We start from the raw sequence: 19,019 nt of genomic DNA, 5'->3' as shown, positions 1-19,019 counted from the left end.
AACATTTCATCTGGGCCACTGTGGTTCTTCGTTCCACCAATGCCTCCTCTCCATCCTCTGGCACCTTCCTGTGCTGCTGTAGAAGATGCAACATCTGCTCTAAGTAAACAGTGATTTTATCCGCATTTTTTACACTTCACCATAATCATTGTTCATGATGTGATCTCACTGCTGAGAATAAATATTAATTGAGTGATTGTTTCATGAAACAACTCTGTACATTCTGCATTTGTGTCACCGAGCTTTTAGTTGCCTCTAGCTAATTCTCCTAATCCTACTTCCTCAGCCCCCTACAATGTTTAATGAAGCCTTAGATCAGTTGTGGATCACACCTCATCTTTTGCCTTGTCCGATCACAGACCCTGGACTCAGCAATCAGATTCACAATTTTAGATGGTGATACTTCTGCTCGGTTGATCATTGCCTCTTCTGCCTTCAGTGCACCTTGCCTTGTTTTTGAATTATTTCTACAGCAAAATAAGTCCCCTTTATTTATTAACTGAAGAGTATTTTTAACAATCACTTGTCCATTTAATGTCTCGTATCTTCTACAATCCTTCCAATCAAAGGCTGGGCTGATATTTCCTCAAGCTCTAGAATAATGAGAAGAGATCTCAATGAGATACAAAATTCTTAAGAGGATTTGCATGAAAAATGCGGTGTTGTTGTTTCCCCTGACAGGGGGACTTGAAGGCACAGTCTCAAAATGAGAAGTCAGTCATTCAGGACTAAGAGGAGAAGAATATTTCTGGAATTATAAGTCACTGAATATATTCAAGACTGAGGCTGGTAGATTTGGGTATTAATGGAATCAATTAATATGGAGTTGGTGATACTGAGGTAAAATATAAACTACAATTTTACTAAGTTCTGGAATAGGCACAAGGAGCCAAATAACCTGCTTTGGAATGTTCTACCATTCCTTTCTCTGCATTTTGTAAGTTTATATATTAATAGATTTTCCCAGTTCTGATGAAACCTTATTGACCTGAAATATTAAATCCCTTACTCTCTGGAGATGTTGAGGATACACAGTATTTTCTGTTTTAACTTCACTAAATGAATAAGAATATAATTGGCAAATGCAACATAATAAGGAAGAACCTAGGTTTTAATTCCAGACTACAGTTTGAAACCAGTCTGTATTAGCTCCAATTACAATATAATAGAAGCAATCAGACCCTTGCTTCAACTTGGAAGTCAATAAAGCCCATGCTTTGTTCAGTTTTAACAGTTTTCTGCCTGCGTCAGAAGCTTCTTTCATCTCCATGATACAACTTCAGCTAGTCATTATTGTCAGGTATGATCTGTGAGCTATTCTTTAATTCCCTGTAGTAAATGTTGGCCATCCACTTAATGTCTAGAACTCACAGTCTCGAAGAATGGTTTCAGCCCGAAACATCGACTGTTTATTCATTTCCATAGACGTGCCTGACCTGCTGAGTTCCTTCTTCATTTTGTGTGTGTTGTCTTGGATTTCCTGCATCTGTAGACTTTCACATGTTCAGGATCCACTTAATATGCTCCAGTTTATTTTGCTGCTCCAATAGACCTGTCCTGTCTGATTTATCCATAGATCCTATGTGGAAGAGAAGAATAATAAAGAAAAATCATAATTATAATTCAATAGATGCATCACCAAAGAATCTTCGCATAATCTAACTCATTAATCGTCTTTCCTATCCTGAAGTAGCTGGCTCTCCCGGAAATCCAAAACCTCTTGTAATGCTGATCACCAAGATGTAGAATTATATTTAGAGTATCTGCTGCCTGATAAAACCTAATGACTCCGCTTCACAAGCAGAAACTGCAGCATTAAACTCTTGCAGGTATTCCTTCATAATGAGTCCCTCGGGATCAAAGATGACGTGGGATCTGTGAAGTCAATGTAAATTCCTGTAAATTTTGTCACAGTTTGAAGGAGGTCCTTGGTGAGATGATAAGGGCTTTAGTGCCCTCTGTGTTGTTAATACGGGGCTTTTATGTGCTTCCAAATGGAAGTCCGTTGTAAACAGCAGAATCGGGTTCTCAGTGCCACCAAGACTGCTCCTTGTCCACTTTGAGGATTTCCAGGTTTATTGTACATTTCTATGGAGATCTTAAGAGCATCCTTGAATCTTTTGCTCTGCTCATTTATCACAAGAGAGCTTGGAATAAGCTATTGATTCTGGATCCTGAATGTGAAAGAGATGACTAAACGTAATTAGGCTCTCAATACTGGGGACATTGATGCGAGAGACTGGTGTTTGGTTATCCTTCCAGTAAAATTAGAGCATTTGCAGTGATAGCATTTGTGGTGCCTCTCCAGTGCTTTGAGGTGCCTGCTGTATGTGATTCATCTGAGAAGCAATAAGGAGAGGAGAGATGGTTGCTGTTAGCTTATGCTGAGTCTAGTATCTGATTTCAAACATCCTTTACGTCCAATGGCCAAAGTCTGCACATGGTGCAGTGATGGTGATTTTGATCAGGTGCTAATTGCTTGTACGCTTTCACATATCAAACAAAGCTAAGAAAAGTCATACCGAAGACACTTTATAGATATTATTAAAATGAACTTGGTAGTTCTATGTTGGACTAATATCCATCTAAGTACAAATAAAAATTCTCTTTGCTGCCGTGTACTTGGATCATGATGGAGTGGAAACTTCCTTCCATCCGTATTTTACTTTGATCTGCATCACCGAAGCTTTCGAAGGAGATTCCAATCATTTTCTCAATGTGTAATAAATTCCTCAGCGTTGTCATTTCAGAGGATCTGTTCTGGGTCTAGCCATTACAAAGAAAGCACGGCAGCACCTCTACTTTCTTAGAAGTTTGTCCTTGTACGGAAAAGCCTGCAAAAAGTAGAGGATATGGCCCAGTCCATCATGGGTAAGCTCTCTTCACCATTGAGCACGTTTACGTGCAGCACACACACAAGATGCTGGAGGAACTCAGCAGTCAGGCAGCATCTATGGAAAAGAGTGAACGGTCAACATTTCAGGCCGAGACCCTTCATCAGGACTGGAAAGAAATAGGGAAGAAGTCAAAATGGGAAGATTGGGGAGGGGAGGAAGTACAAGGTGGTAGGTGAAACTGGGAGAGGGTGAAGAGCTGGGAAGATGATTGGTGGAAGAGATAAGGGCTGAAGACCATGGAAGAAAGGGAAGAGGGTGGAGCACCAGAGGGAGTTGATGGGCAGGTAAGAAGAGAAGGTGTGGGAGGCAAACACAAATGGGGAATGGTGAAGGAGGGGAGGTAATTACCTGATGTTTGAGAAATCATTATTCATGCCATCATGCCAGACAGACTCACTTTCGACCTTCATCTCATGTTTTCAATACTTATTGCTTCTTTAGTTATTATGATTTCTGTTTTCTCTTTCTTTTTGTGTGTGCAGTTTGTTTTTTCACACATTGGTTGTTGTCCATCCTATTGGGTGTGGCCTTTCACTGATTCTATTATGTTTCATCCATTTACGGAGAATGCCCACAAGAAATTGAATCTCAGGGTTATACAAGGTGACATATATGTGCTTTGATAATAACACTTACTTTGAACTTTGAACATTTTCGAACTTTCACCAGCTGCAACACTCTTTTACAAATTTTGAAGAGTTTCATGTCCTGTTCTTATGGAGGTTTCTCAATACAACGATGTCACCTTCCATTGCAAGTAGACATATGTAGACACTGAATCTCTATCTTTAGGCTTTCTGTTGTCTGGGATGACCACAGATGTTGTGTCCCAGCTGTCTACGTGCTATGCAAGGCAGTACATAAGCCAGGGTGGTAGGATGCGCAGAGCAAGCGGTTTCCCATGTTGTAAGCTCCTCCTTTCTAAGCAGCTGAATAATCCATAGGAACGGCGTTGACCAATACAGTGTCGCAGGAGGTGCCAGTCAGCGTTGAATGCGACGTAGGGCTGCCTTAGGGACTCGAGCTCCAGATCTTTCCTCAGTGTTTACTCCTGAAGCCTTCCCCATGAGTGGGTATAACTGCAAGCTGGCAGAGGTTTGAGGCCAGAGTTTTCCTTCTCCTAGATGAGCTCCCACCCACAGCTGACCGAAGAACCATAGAACATTACAGCACAGAAACAGGCCTTTTGACCCTTCTTGGCTGTGCCAAACCATTATTCTGCCACTAACCTGCACCTGGACCATATCCCTCTATACCTCTCTCATCCATGTATCTGTCCAAGTTTTTCTTAAATGTTAAAAGTGAGCCCGCATTTACCACTTCATCTGGCAGCTCATTCCACACTCCCACCACTCTCTGTGTGAAGAAGCCCCTTCCAATGTTCCCTTTAAACTTTTCCCCCTTAACCTGTAACCCATGTCCTCTGGCTTTTTTCTCCCCTAAGTGGAAAAAGCCTGCTTACATTCATTCTATCTATACCCATCATAATTTTATATACCTCTATCAAGTCTCCCCTCATTCTTCTACGCTCCAGGGAATAAAGTCTTAACCTATTCAACCTTTCTCTGTAACTCAGTTTCTCAAGTCCCAGCAACATCTTTGTAAACCTTCTCCTCACTCTCTTAAACTTATTAATTTCCTTCCTGTAATTCGGTGACCAAAACTGCACACATTACTCTAAATTCGGCCTCACCAATGCCTTATACAACCTCACCATAACATTCCAACTCTTATACTCAATACTTTGATTTATAAAGGCCAATGTACCAAAAGCTCTCTTTACTACCCTATCTACCTATGACACCACTTTTAGGGAATTTTGTATCTGTATTCCTAGATCCCTCTGTTCTGCTGCACTCCTCAGTGCCCTACCATTTACTTTGTACGTTCTACCTTGGTTTGTCCTTCAAAAGTGCAATATGTGCCAGTAACCGGATTATGTCCCTTCTCCTATCAGTAGAAACTGTTCAGGTGGGCTTAGTTGCTAAGCCACACATGAAGGCCAGGAGCTGGACTTGGTTGTCAGAGGCTATTTGAAACTGATGCCATTGGGAGCATTTGATAGGTAGTGGGAGCTTATCCCTACTACCACCCGCAGATACAACAACCTGGATTTCTATCTCATTGTAGAATTACCAAGCCCAGTTTTCTCAAACAACCCATACATAATTATCTTCCTTGTACTGGTTGATCTTGCCTTAACATTGCTGAATATCGCACTCTCCACCATCTGGATTACACCTTTGATCCAGCACGATATACACCCACCAGTCCCTTTGGCGGGCGGGGGGGGGGGGGGGGCAGCAGGTAGTGCTTTGGTTTCCCTGGTCTGATCCCGACCTGTGGACATGCTTGAATGGACTTCACACACCCTCCCTGTGATCCCGCTGCTTTCTCCTGGGTGTCCCACTTCCCTATGAATGTTTCATTCGGCAAGTTAACTAACTGCGGTAAACTGCACCCTGTGCAAGTGGATGGTAGGTGGGAGAGTCAAGGTGGAGTTGATGGTCATGTGAGAGAGAATAGGTTAAAGGGAAATTATGGCTGAAGTGGGATTGATTACGTGGCACTATTTCTAAGCGCGAAGAAAGCCAAATTCATTTTCACCGAGGTAAGACTCCCAGCCCCCAATGTGTCTGCTGCTCGTGTGGTTCCACTCCCTCGTGTTCTAGTGCTGGGAAGTCACTGGCTTTCCCTCACATACCACAAGACAAAACAGAAAACAACTGCATGTATAAGCTGAGGCCAAAGCTCCTTCACGGCAATGCAGTAACTCGTATAGAAGTACGGTGCAGAAACAGGCCTTTTGGCCCATCTAGTTCAAGCCTACTCCCATTGTCCTGCACTGGGACCACAGCCCTCCATACCCCTACTGTCCATATAGCAATCCAAGCTTTTCTTAAACGTTGAAATCAAGCTCGCATGTACCACTTGTGCTGGATGGAGGCTCTTAGTGGAAGGCCCTTTCTAATGTAGGTTGGGAGACCACAGTCGTCATCCACTCATGAGTAGAATCGTTGCTCGTTGTAACTGTGACGTGCCTACTGAACTGCAGACATCAGGGTAGATGCCTTTGTCACCCGTGGTTAAAGGCGAAGCTGATGCCATACTCCAAGCAGGACACTTTCTATGGCGCATCAATAAAATTTGGTGAGAGTTAAAGGGAATGTGCTAACTTCCTTTAGCTTCTTGAAGAAGTAGAGGCACTGGTGAACTTTCCTGGCTGTGGCATCAACGTGCTTGACCAGGACAGGCTACTAGTGGTGTTCAATCATAGGAACTTGTCTCCAACGTTCTTGAGGTTGTTATCATGCACAAGGCTAAATCAACTCAGCATTATTTGAGATACAGCCCAGTGAGGTGGTATCAGCTTAAGACTTCTAAATCAGAGGTTTCCAACCCTTTTTATGGCAGGGACCAATACAATTCAGCAAGGGGTCCACGGACCCCAGGCTGGGGATCCTCTGGCCAGGCGGCCATGAGTGTAGTGGGAGGAGTGGCTGACTTAGTGGGGCACTTATTCTGAGTCTAAGCCTGGTGGGGGGAGCTGTTGCCTATCCTTTCTGATTGCAATCTATTGGTCAGAAAGTCACAGATCCAATTGCAGAGGGGGGTATTGAGTCCCAATGACACAATGGCCAATTTTTTCCAGTTCTTTTTCACGGGGTAGGTGGGAATGCCAAATTAGCCAGATTTACAACAACCTTGGCCACCAAAACAAAGCAGGTGAAATTCAAAGCAACAAAGGAAGCATTTGCAGAGATGAATAAATAGTTGACCTTTCAGGCCAAGACCATTCTTCAAAACTGTTTCAGCCAAAACGTCGTACTGATGGTACCCGACCTGATGATTTCTCCAGCATTTTGCATGTGTTGGTTTGGATTTCCAGCAACTGCAGACTTTCGGGTGTAGCAGAAACTCAAAGTTCAGGCAGGAGTCTCCATTTATGACATGTCAGTCACCAATTCACCCACAAATCCGCAGGTCGCAGTGAAGTCTCCGTTCATGGCGTGTAAATTATTTAAACCTGCGTCAGGGGTGTTAATTTCCAGCCATTGTCCCGCGGGATGGTCACAGGTAAAACTCCCGCGTCAGAGTGAGCGAGTTCAGCAGCCGGACCCCCATTGTGGCGTGTGCGGGGGGGCGCACGTTAGTGAGGAAGGTCCTCGGGGCATCAAGCAGGAGCGTAGGGAAGGGGAGAGGGAGAGGGAGTGAACCCAGGCGCCTGCCAGCAGGGTGCAGCGCTGCCAGAAAGGGGAAGATGACGGACGAGGTGCTGCAGAAGGCGTTGCTGAGTATGGGTAAGTCCCGCCGCAACACTTGCACATTCAATGATGTTCAGCCCACTGCTGCAGCTTACAGCTCTCTCCCCTTTTCTCTCTCTCTCTCTCTCTCTCTGCCGATTTCTGGATTTTGGACTCGGCTGCCGCCTGATCGCTGTGTTGGGACGGCCCAGACTGGGAGGTAAGTCCAATTCTTAAATCACTGTCCTTCCTGGGCCAACACCCTGCTTGCTCCCTGGGCATTTAACAATCCGAAATCTTTCGTAAATCCGGACCGTGAATATTATTATTGTATATGTGCACTCGGGTATTTGTATGCGTTTAGTACGGAAAATTTGTCTGAACGGGGCAGCTTTAAACGGCACTTGCGTCGGTGCCAGTGAACGGTGTGTGAGCGCGTTTAGCACCTTGTCTTCCCTCTTGGCAAATTCACACTGGCATCTCCTCAGCCCTGTACGTGTGCACTTCCATTCAAAGTACCATGGCGGTAATCAGCTTTACAGAGCGAAGTGAATGTAAAATTGTACACAGCAACCTCCCACAAACAGCAATAAAACCGTTTGCAGAATTGTCCCAAATGATCATCTGTTCAGATGTTGTAACGAATTTTTCAGTGAACCTGGAAATTTTGAGGGCGTAAGAAGGCGGCCAACGTCACCTCGCAAGTCAGAGGTTCGGGAAAGGTTATTACCCCTCAGCCTGGTTCTTGAACCAGTGGGGAGAACTTCACTCGCTTCATCATTGAAATAGCCTCACTATCAAGAACTCATCATGTCGCTCTCAATGGTTATTGTTTCTTTATTTATTATTAGTCTTTTTTTTCCTTTTGTATTTTCAGTTAGTTGTCTTTTTGGTTGTTTGTTTGCCCTGTTGGGTAGATCGATGATGCTCTTATGGTTCTGGGAATTTCTAAGTATACCCACAAGAAAATGAATCGCAGGGTTGTATAGGATGACATATATGTACTTACTGATAAACCTACTTTGATAACTGAATATTCAGGTAACGGATTATGGAGTTTTATTTTAGCCATATAGATGAAGGAACAAAGGATCAGAAGGATTTTGGGGTTAGATTTTATTAAACAAAAGATGACCAACATGAGGTTTTAATTCACAATGCCGATTTTTAAACTGTACACGAGGGTTGTCATCACCGAACAGGACCTTTGGCCTGCAACCTAATCACATTTATTGTCTCTGCGTTCCAAACAGCTCACCCTAGATTAGGGGTTATTTACAGTCAATTAATCGATCTCTCCACGCATTTTGGGGATGTGGGGTATCTGGAGCAAGTGGAGAAAGACCACAGAGTCGCAGGGACCATGTGCAGACTCTACACCGGCTGCACCAGAGATCAGGATTGAGACCAGGTTACTGGAGGTATGAGGCAGCAGCATTCGCTGGCCATCCCGTACCTATCCTTTCATGCTTATTAAAAATGGCCAATTTAAAATCTGAGAGGAATATTTATCTCTCAGGGCTGGAGATTTCAAAGCATTTTAATGAGTCAAGAGCTGTTTGGGGATCAAGGTTTGAGACAGGCCGTTTAATGGGATGACTCCATTTGACCATGGCTACTAGAGCAATTAAAAGGACATCTAAAACAGATTATGATATATGTTGGAAGACCCCCCCCCCCCACTTGTATTTTAATAATACAATTCCTCATTATAATTCAAGTATTTAAACAATCTCTTTTCTAATGAGTAACAGAAACATGACTCAATTTCAGACTCAAATTCTCAAGTGGTGGTTGAGGTGAATGAAATACACGGAGCTATATATTTGTGTTTCCAAAAGGCTAGAAAGTGATTTTCAGGTGTATTTTTCCATGTTTATTTTCTGTGTTTTTATTCTGCTCCTTTGTTGAAATAAATCTTTGAGAATGGATTCTCCATGAATTCCAGTGTCAAAATAGACTGAATATATTGAACCAGCTGAATTAGAACCACCCAGAGTGATAAATGAGAAGGGATGTAAAATGGTTATTACAATTGCAAATTGCATTGTATATATACTGACACTGCTTTCAGCTGATATGCCTTCTATCAATAATCACTGTTGCTGCTTAATTATCATGATTTTGCAGTACCAACCATACCATTCATTGCATTAATGTTGATCCAGGGGTCGTGGTCTCTAGCTAATAAGCAGGTTGGAACTATGAGTGTACCTCATAAAATAAGGCTTCTCTTCAAAGTCACTCAGAGGTTAGCAAGCCAAGACAGAGCATGGAAGTGGGAGAATGTCGTGATTGACTCTGAGTGTCATATGGGTGGGGTAGGAAGTTTGGGGGGAGGAATTTGAGGGCAATATATTTGCACAATGAGCCCCAGTAACCATATAACCATATAACAATCACAGCACGGAAACAGGCCATCTCGGCCCTCCTAGTCCGTGCCGAACTCTTAATCTCACCTAGTCCCAATTACCCGCACTCAGCCCATAACCCTCCACTCCTTTCTTGTCCATATACCTATCCAATTTTACCTTAAATGACACAACTGAACTGGCCTCTACTACTTCTACAGGAAGCTCATTCCACACAGCTATCACTCTCTGAGTAAAGAAATACCCCCTCGTGTTTCCCTTAAACTTCTGCCCCCTAACTCTCAAATCATGTCCTCTCGTTTGAATCTCCCCTACTCTCAATGGAAACAGCCTATTCACGTCAACTCTATCTATCCCTCTCAAAATTTTAAATACCTTGATCAAATCCCCCCTCAACCTTCTACGCTCCAATGAATAGAGACCTAACTTGTTCAACCTTTCTCTGTAACTTAAGTGCTGAAACCCAGGTAACATCTTAGTAAATCGTCTCTGCACTGTCTCTAATTTATTGATATCTTTCCTATAATTCGGTGACCAGAACTGCACACAATATTCTAAGTTTGGCCTTACCAGTGCCTTGTACAATTTTAACATTACATTCCAAATTCTGTACTCAATGCTTTGATTTATAAAGGCCAGCGTTCCAAAAGCCTTCTTCACCACCCTATCTACATGAGACTCCACCTTCAGGGAACTATGCACTGTTATTCCTAGATCTCTCTGTTCCTCTGCATTCCTCAATGCCCTACCATTTACCCTGTATGTTCTATTTGGATTATTCCTGCCAAAATGTAGAACCTCACACTTCTCAGCATTAAACTCCATCTGCCAACGTTCAGCCCATTCTTCTAACCAGCATAAATCTCCCTGCAAGCTTTGAAAACCCACCTCATTATCCACAACACCTCCTACCTTAGTATCATCGGCATACTTACTAATCCAATTTACCACCCCATCATCCAGATCATTTATGTATATTACAAACAACGTTGGGCCCAAAACAGATCCCTGAGGCACCCCGCTAGTCACCAGCCTCCATCCCGATAAACAACTATCCACCACTACTCTCTGGCATCTCCCATCTAGCCACTGTTGAATCCATTTTATTACTCCAGCATTAATACCTAACAACTGAACCTTCTTAACTAACCTTCCATGTGGAACTTTGTCAAAGGCTTTGCTGAAGTCCATATAGACTACATCCACTGCCTTACCCTCGTCAACATTCCTCGTAACTTCTTCAAAAAATTCAATAAGGTAGATATCTCATTGCCCATATATCATGAAATGTCTGTGGCAAGAAGAGACTAATGACAAACGAGAATGTCTACAGACGCTGGAAATCGAAGCAACACACACCGATTTGATGTAGAGTCTCAGCCCGAAACGTTGACGGTTTACTCCTTTCCTGAGTTGCTGTCTGGCCTGCAGAGTTCTTCCAGTATTTCGGGTGTGTCGCAGTGGCTAATGATGTCAGCACCAGGACTAAAACCCCCAGGACCTGGATGCAGAATGGGGAAAAACATTAATGCCTCACACACACAAATCTGTGCCAAGCAACACATCAAAGTCCCTTCACCCTAAAACATTGTGTCATAAGTTCCCAAAATATTGATGCCTTTAAATAATATCAAACTCACTTACTTTATTGTTACAGCCCCCAGCTACTTTGAAGTTACAGAGCTTGCCTGATCTCAGATGGCTGGTCCTGTGGAATGTGAACTTGATGTTGATTGATCTTCTGACTTTGAGAGTCTGTGACCTCTTCTCATACAGTTGAACAAGCAGGCTGGTCTAACTCCTGTCTCTGTCTCTCATTTGATCACTCCAGTCAACCCCGAGTTTTACACAGCTTGTTACACTTCACGTCCCACAAATATATCGAATGTATGTTTTTTTTAAATTCCTTTAATCACATGAGACTGTAATTGGCCACAAACCAAATCACGCTGGACATCGGGTCAGTAAATGTGTCACCTTTATCCTTGCACAGCACCGCTGTTCATTTAAGCTCCACTGACTCAACATGGTTCAGCACAGACTAGATGGGCTGAAGGGCTTGTTTCTGTGCTGTACTTTTCTCTGACTATTTTGTTGTTTCCATGGACCTCTCCCTGATTAGGCAAGGTACTGCTTTCTACTCGTGACTAGGATGTTAACAGTGACTGTGAATATCATGTTGAACAGTGCTAATGCACTAATTCACATACATATATGTGATCAAGCTAAAGAATGCGATATTATCACAAGTGCCTATACAAGCCACGTCAGTCACTGTCAATCACAATTCCCACCAGATTCTGATGTACTCCACAAGAGCATCAATGCTCTAGCCGTTCATTCTCGCTGTTTAAGGATTCCCAAACTACTTAACCAGGGTAGGCATGTCACACTGCAACACCTGTAAAGACCCGCTTCCGCGCAGGACAAATAATTGCTTTCACCAGCAATAGACCAACAGTGGGCAACGCTGCATCCGACAACTCAGTGGCATAGAGGTCGCCACCACTTGTGCAGAGCAGGTGGTGGGAGTGTGTTCATACCAATCCGCCTTCCCAAATATCATTTCCATTGTTTCTGATCTACAAGATTCAAATGGCAAAAGCGTGTATCTGTTGCTTGTCCTTCCCTCACCATTGCTCCAGCTTTGTGCCTTTCTTGTTCTAGATGCTCTTAGAGACATAAACTTGGCCAAGCAGTTGAGCTGTTTTAGAGCCATGGAGAAGAAGCTCTCATCAGAGAAGGTAGATTAGATGCAGGACCTAGACACGGTGGGTCAATGGACATGAATGGTTTGTCTCAAGAGAGAAGGAATACTTGTATGTCAGGTCCCTAGTAATCACTGTCACACATTGGTCCAGAAGACTTCTTGGAGAGAAGGTTTGATGGACAAACCTGCTGAGGAAGGGTGATGGACTCGGTAATGAGATGTTGGGCAGATTGGCAGGCATGTCAATCTGTATAAAGTATCAGAGCATGGGAAAGCTCAGTTCAGTGTTCATCTGCATCTACTTCAAATACGGTGGACTATGCCAATTCAGCACTTGTAGGTCCAACCAAAGGATGGCATCTGATGACCAAGATTTGGTTCTATTTGCAGAACGAATTGGTGCTATAACTACAGCTGGAATGAGATTTTTTAAAATGCTGGAAACACTCAGCAAGTTGGACAGCTGACTGGAAAAAGAGAGAATTAACATTTCTGCTGAAAATCCCTCATCACAACTGGGAAAGGAATAAAATAAATTGGTCTCAAAGGGAGCCTCTCCAACTGGATGAGGTTAATGTTGCTTAGGTTCTTACGCTGGTTATGGAGCCTTGTTGGTAGATAATTGAGAGAGGATGGGGGGAAAAAGCAAAGAAATTCGAAAGGATGTGAAATGCAGGTCAGAATTGTTGCTACAAATTGAAAACAGGAAAATGCTGAAAATGCTCAGGAGATCAGGCAGTGTCTATGGAGAGATAAAAACTGAATTACTGTTACAGATGGATAACCCTACACCAGAACTGGCTGCTTCATATACAATCAACTTCTCTAAAATTGTCTAAGTTGATTTTTGAGTTCCAAAGGCTACGAAACACCCAGAGGAAAGATGAAGTGCTGATATTTTAACATTCATTTTTCTTGTGAGATTGAAGGAGGCCTTTTGGCCCAGGTTAGGTACAGGCGTGTCAGCTCTTGGAACATTCAGATTTTCCTTTAATTTCCCTGATTTTTCATTTTCTCTTGTGTGTTAATCAACTCTATTCAAACTTGTACTGCCTGCCTACACTAGGGGTAGTGTACAGAAAACAGTTGACTTACCCCCCCCCCCCAACATGTCCCTGTGGTGTGGGAGGAAACCAAAGCATCCAAGGAAACTTGCACAATCGCATGGAGAGCACATAAGCTCAATACAGACAGATCAGGATTCATCCTGGTTTGCTGAAGCCGTGAGACAGCAGCACTACCTGCTGTGCCACTGCCCTGTCGGTCGGCCTTTATAGAAGCAGAGTAAAAGGCCATGGACAGATTATTTCGGAGTGGGATAGAGAATTAAGGTGATGCACAACTTTTGGAGCTCAGGACTACACATGCAAACTGAATATGCTGTGGGCTCCATCGTCACCCCATCTGTGTTAAGTTTCTCAAAATGCATAATAAACCACAATGTGATCTCTCCCACCCGCCACTCCCCACCTGCTCTGCAATTTAAAATTAATTTGTTTTCTCTCTTCTCCCTGTCCCGATTACCTTCAACCTGAAACGTTAACTGTTTCTTTTTCCACAGATGCTGCCTGATCTGCTGAGTCTTCTGTTCTTTTTTAAACTCGTAATATTGCCATCATCTTTCCATGCGTCAACACTCAAAGGGACTTACTGGGTGTCATGGAAGCAAGCTGAGCTTTACGGTTTGCGGTGTTGCCAAGGTGTGCTTGTCTAAGGTGCCTGTTGGGGTCATTGATGAAATGGACGGCATTGTCTTTCATGTTGTCACTCTTGTTGAAGCTGTACTCAACAAATGGAGGATATTTTGCCTCATTCCTGTTGTGCTTTGCTGGTGGTGGGAAGAGTCTGGGAGGGTGGTAGTGCTGTGGATCCATTGATAATTTGTACTCTGTTTGCAATAGTCAGTGGTTATCCCACGATATTGACGAGTTCAACAATGGCAACTTTGTACTCTGTCATGGAGAGTGGACAGAATTCCTTTTATTGGAGCTGATCACTACGTGGAACTTGAATAGAGTGCCCATTACCTGCTACTTTCCAGCTCTGACTTGTTGCATGCAGATACCGATCTTTCCCAGGTCACATGGTGATTAGTTTGCTCATAGATTGGAATCTCACAAGAGTTGTCTTCATGTCATGTGGTGTAAAAGTAACTGAAAGAAACTGATTTATTTCTAACAACTGTTTTGTTTCTCTCTCGTATTATTTCACATTTTAGTTCTATTGAAACTTTGGGCTTCCATTCATAGAATATTTTCTTCATAAATCCTTCTGCTGTATCCATCTGTATTCAGATTAATTTAATTTAAAGACTGCAGGTTTCTGCTTAACGATCCGCTGGCATTCTACGCAGCTAATTATTTGAGCTACACTTACCATTCAGCTTCACTACAAACACTGTCCCTAATCCTTTCCTGGAGAGTCTCAAGCTGTTATTAAGGGCTTGGAAAACTGGCAATAAAGAACGCTTATTAAACCCAGCACAGCAATTTAAACCAATGAGATTACATTGTTCAAAGTAAAGGCTGCTAACATGATAGATCTTTTATTTTCATTGGCTGATACTGGAGATGTCACTTCCTTGTTTGTGTGGAACAGGTTCCACTCAGTGGCAATGGTGTTCCAGCTGAGGGAGGTCTGTGAGCTGTTTTCTTCCACCATCTGTTGATGCTATTGTGTAGGTTTAATTCTCTTAATTAGTTGATGAGTGTGTCAAGGTCATTTAACTGTCCTGGAGGTGAGCTGTGTGTGTTCTCTCAGTTACAGAGGAACTGTTGAGTTCACAGATGGCGTTTTGCTTATAATGCTTGTGTACGTTAAAAGTGCAATTCTGGAAATGCCTTATTGATTCATGTTTACAGAAGATATCTAGTAAATTGAATCTTTTGCAGCTAGCTAAATAGATGTGTAAATGTAGATTGCGCCAATCTCAGCAATTTTCTTGTCAGTAAGTTTGTCTGCTGTTAAGATTTATTATGAGGAATGAATTAATTTTCCCAGAGTACTTTTGGTACTGTATCCAGTTCTGCTGATCTTTGGAAAGTGCTGTCACAGTATCATATTCTCTTCATTTGTCCTGTCACAGAGGGTAAGTGGTTCTAGTCTAGACGATCATTTCAGTTTGCCATGTGGATCAAGCAAAAATGGGCTAGATTATTTTACCCCTAAACTTATTTGATCTGTATCTGTGTTTTTTATACCACTCCCAGGATATTATGTGATTTCTGGGCAGAGTATGACATTATATATAATGACTTACAAGGTATAGTATTTGTTTGAGACCATAAGATATAGGAACAGAATTGGACTATTTGGCCCATTGAGTCTGCACCATCATTTGATTATAGCTGACTTATTTTCCCTTACAAATCAAGAACCTATCAACTTCCACTTCAGATACCTACCATCCTCTGTTTGAAAAACTTGCTCTTCAGGCCCCCTAAAAATTTTCCCCTCTCATAAATCAGTGCCCTATGATTTTAGACTTCCCTCCCTTGGGATGGTTTGACCTCCACAGCCACCTGTGGCAATGAATTCCAGAGATTCACCCACCCTCTGGCTAAAGTGATCCCTCCTCGTCTCCATTCTGAAGGGATGTCCTTGTATTCTGAGGCTGTGCCTTCTGGTCCTAGACTCCTTCATTATTGGAAACATCCTCTCCATACCCATTCTATCTAGGCCTTTCAGTACTCAATAGGTATCAATGAGAACCCCGCCCCATTCTTCTAAACTCCAGTGCTCCAGTGAGTACAGACCCAGAGCTGTCAAACACTACTCATAAGTTAACCTCTTCAGTTGCAGTATCATTCTCATGAACCTTCTCTGGACCCTTTCCAATGCCAGCACATCCTTTCTTAGATAAGGGTATGATGTACTGGGTTTGCTGACCATGAAGTTCTAAACTTCATAAATGAAGACCTTAAGCCCTATCTGATATAAGTAGCCACGGGTATGCTCAGTTCATTTATTTTCAGTGATAAACATTTAAATCGAAACAATGTTCTTAAAACATATTTAAAACTCGCAGAGGATTTCTATCTTACAAAACATTTCCAAATTTCAAATCATTTGTAAAACACAAAGTATTTCCAAAACACAGGCACAATTTCTATAAACTAAAAATACATGCCAATAATGCAGACCAACGAATCACCCACTGCAGAAACCAAACCCATCTTCCTATCATTCTTCTTGATGTTCTTCAACCACTCCCGAATTGCTCTTTACATTTATACTCTTTTTCTGCCACTTTAGTCTTTTTGTACATATATAATACTTCCACAGATGCCCTTTTAACACTAAAAGCATTTGAAGACATGGGTATCAGCTTAATGTGGACAGTTAACAATGAATGCTGGAAAGCTAACATTCTTGAGTACAAAAACATTCCAACCATAAACACACAAGTTATTTAATAGCTAAATGATATAATCCATCCGATTCTGCAAGCTTCCTTCAACTAAGCAACTTGGAGTCAGCTTGACTGTTGGAAAGAAGCCAAATTAAACAACCCATTGTCTTATACTACATCTCAAGCAGCAATAAGCCAGGTGTAGTGAGCTAAATCTTACTTCTCATGGACAGAGCATCTTCTATCTACAGAGCTTGTTTGCCAAACTGGTTTTCACTTGAAGCTGATTACTGCTTGCCATTTCCATTTTAAGAACTGAAGACTGACTTCCATTTATGACTAGAAGTCAAATAGCTGTTAGTTGGAAGTTTACTTACAATTATTTGTTGTCAGCTGTTAAATGTCAGCTGTTGTATTCAGAAAGCAAGATCAGCAAGCAACCAAGAAGCCTACTTACCAGGAGTGTATATCCATCACAAGGGGACTGAAACTGCTCACAATACTCAATGTGGGTACAGATTAAATGGAATAAAAGGTCTCTCCTCTTCATTATTTTATCAGAATCTGTATACATCTTCAAATGTAAGGAAGAGTTATTTTATTATGCAAGGACACATTCTTTATGCCAAACACATTCTTCATCACCCTATCAAACTCTGACACTGCTCTCCACAAACAATGCATTGCAATCCTAGATCCCTCAAATCCATAACACTATCATTAATGATAGGGTGATGAAGAATGTGTTTGGCATGCCGGCTTTGATTGGCCAGGGCATTGAAATAAGAGTTGGAAAGATGTGTTGCAGTGGTTTAAAATGTTGGTGAGGACATACTTGGGGTATTGTGTCCTCCTTTGCTCATCCTGTTATAGGCAAGATGTTATTAAACTAGAGAGAGAAAGAGTGCCAGAAAGATTTAGCAGAATGTTGCCTGGATTTGGGGGGCGGAGGGGAGTGTGGCCTGAGGTACAAGGAGGTGTTGTTTGTACTTGGGCTTTATCCCCTGGAATGTAGGGGAGTGAGGAGTGATCTGGTACAGACAGGGTCATAGTTCTTTTTTTCATGGGGTTGGGGGGTGGTGGTTCTAAAACCAAAAGGGCATAGATTTAAAATCTGAATCTTAAAAGGACATCAGGGGCAGCTTCATCATGCAAGGTAGGGATAGTGTATTTGGAATGAGCTGCCAGAAATAGTGGTTGAGGTGGGCACACTAGAAATATTGAAAAGGCGTCTAGATCAGCACATGGCTTGGAGGGCTATGGACCAGACACAGGCAGATAGGACTAGCTTCCTTGGCATCATCCAACTAGGCCAAAGTGCCTGGTTCATTGCAGCATGACTATGACTGACTCTGATTTAGTGTATTTAATACTTAATTTATTGTTAGAATCAGGTTTATTATCACCGGCATGTGACATGAAATTTAAATTAGTAGCAGCAGTTCAATGCAATACATAATATAGAAGAAAAAAAGGTAAAAATAATCAATTACAGTATTTGTATATTGAATAGATTAAAAATTGTGCAAACAGAAATACTATATATTAAAAAAAGATGAGGTAGCATCACCTTTCAACGTCCATTTAGGAATTGGATGGCAGAGGGGAAGAAACTGTTCCTGAATTGCTGAGTGTGTGCCTTCAGGCTTCTGTACCTCCTACCTGATGGTAACAGTGAGAATAGGGCATGCCCTGGGTGCTGGAGGTCCTTAATAATGGACACTGCCTTTCTGAGACACCGCTCCCTGAAGATGTCCTGGGTACTTGTAGGCTAGTGTGTGTAGTGTAGGCCTCCGTTAGTCTCGATAAACCATGGATTTGCGCCATGGTAAGTTTCCAGGTCGCAAGCCTGTGCAGGGTTTTTTTTATATAGAAGACCAGCAGTTGCCCAAGCTGCAAGTCTCCCCTCTGCACGCCACCAGTGTTGTCCAAGAGAAGGGTAATAGGACCCAGTGGCACCGGTGTCGTCGCAGAGCAATGTGTGGTTAAGTGCCTTACTCAAGGACACACATGCAGCCTCAGCCGAGGCTGGAAGCTGTAGGCTAGTATATTGAAAAAGAACCACAACGGTCAAGTTAACATTGATTACTATCCAAGTCTTATTAAAACAGACTTTTCCTGTTATCTAATTTTGTTCCCATGATTAGAAAAATAAAAGTCAAATTAGAATAATTGTTTTTTTTTTCTCCCAAACTGGATAAATAGCATGTGGGCTGCTTTAAAAAGAATATAAGAAATAGAAGCAACAGTAGGCCACTAAATGAGATTGTGGTTGTATCTGTCTTGTCCAATTACACACTTGATCTCTGTCACACTCATTCCAGGGGATGTACATCCCTCTTCAAGGAAAGAGACCATAACTGCATGGTTTCACGAGCAAGGTTTCATTGAGACCTTACACTTTCTTGTTAAGACTACTTTTCCACTCCTGCTGCATTGCAATAA

At 42.3% G+C, this 19,019-nt stretch overlaps 1 protein-coding gene across 6 annotated transcripts in view; it reads left to right on the top strand.

Moving 5' to 3' along the window:
- Nucleotides 1-7,214: 7,214 nt before the first annotated feature.
- The window catches only part of LOC132395918 (septin-4-like), a 111,459-nt gene continuing 99,654 nt past the window's right edge, over nt 7,215-19,019 (top strand). The window contains exon 1 of one of the 6 annotated variants that reach the window (XM_059973116.1): nt 7,215-7,361. Coding sequence is in view for 2 of the 6 variants with exons in the window: in XM_059973119.1 (XP_059829102.1) it covers nt 14,838-14,858 (21 nt within the window). In the remaining 4 variants the exon portion in view is untranslated. Of the gene's footprint in view, nt 7,362-7,808; nt 7,967-14,814; nt 14,901-19,019 lie in introns of those variants that run through there. The other 5 variants (XM_059973121.1, XM_059973120.1, XM_059973122.1 and 2 more) reach the window with 5 other exon arrangements.

The sequence above is a fragment of the Hypanus sabinus genome, chromosome 6 (genome assembly GCF_030144855.1).
Source record: "Hypanus sabinus isolate sHypSab1 chromosome 6, sHypSab1.hap1, whole genome shotgun sequence".
Classification (NCBI taxonomy): Eukaryota; Metazoa; Chordata; class Chondrichthyes; order Myliobatiformes; family Dasyatidae; genus Hypanus; species Hypanus sabinus.
Note: the sequence above shows the minus strand (reverse complement) of the source record. Positions and strands in the feature narration are given on the sequence as shown.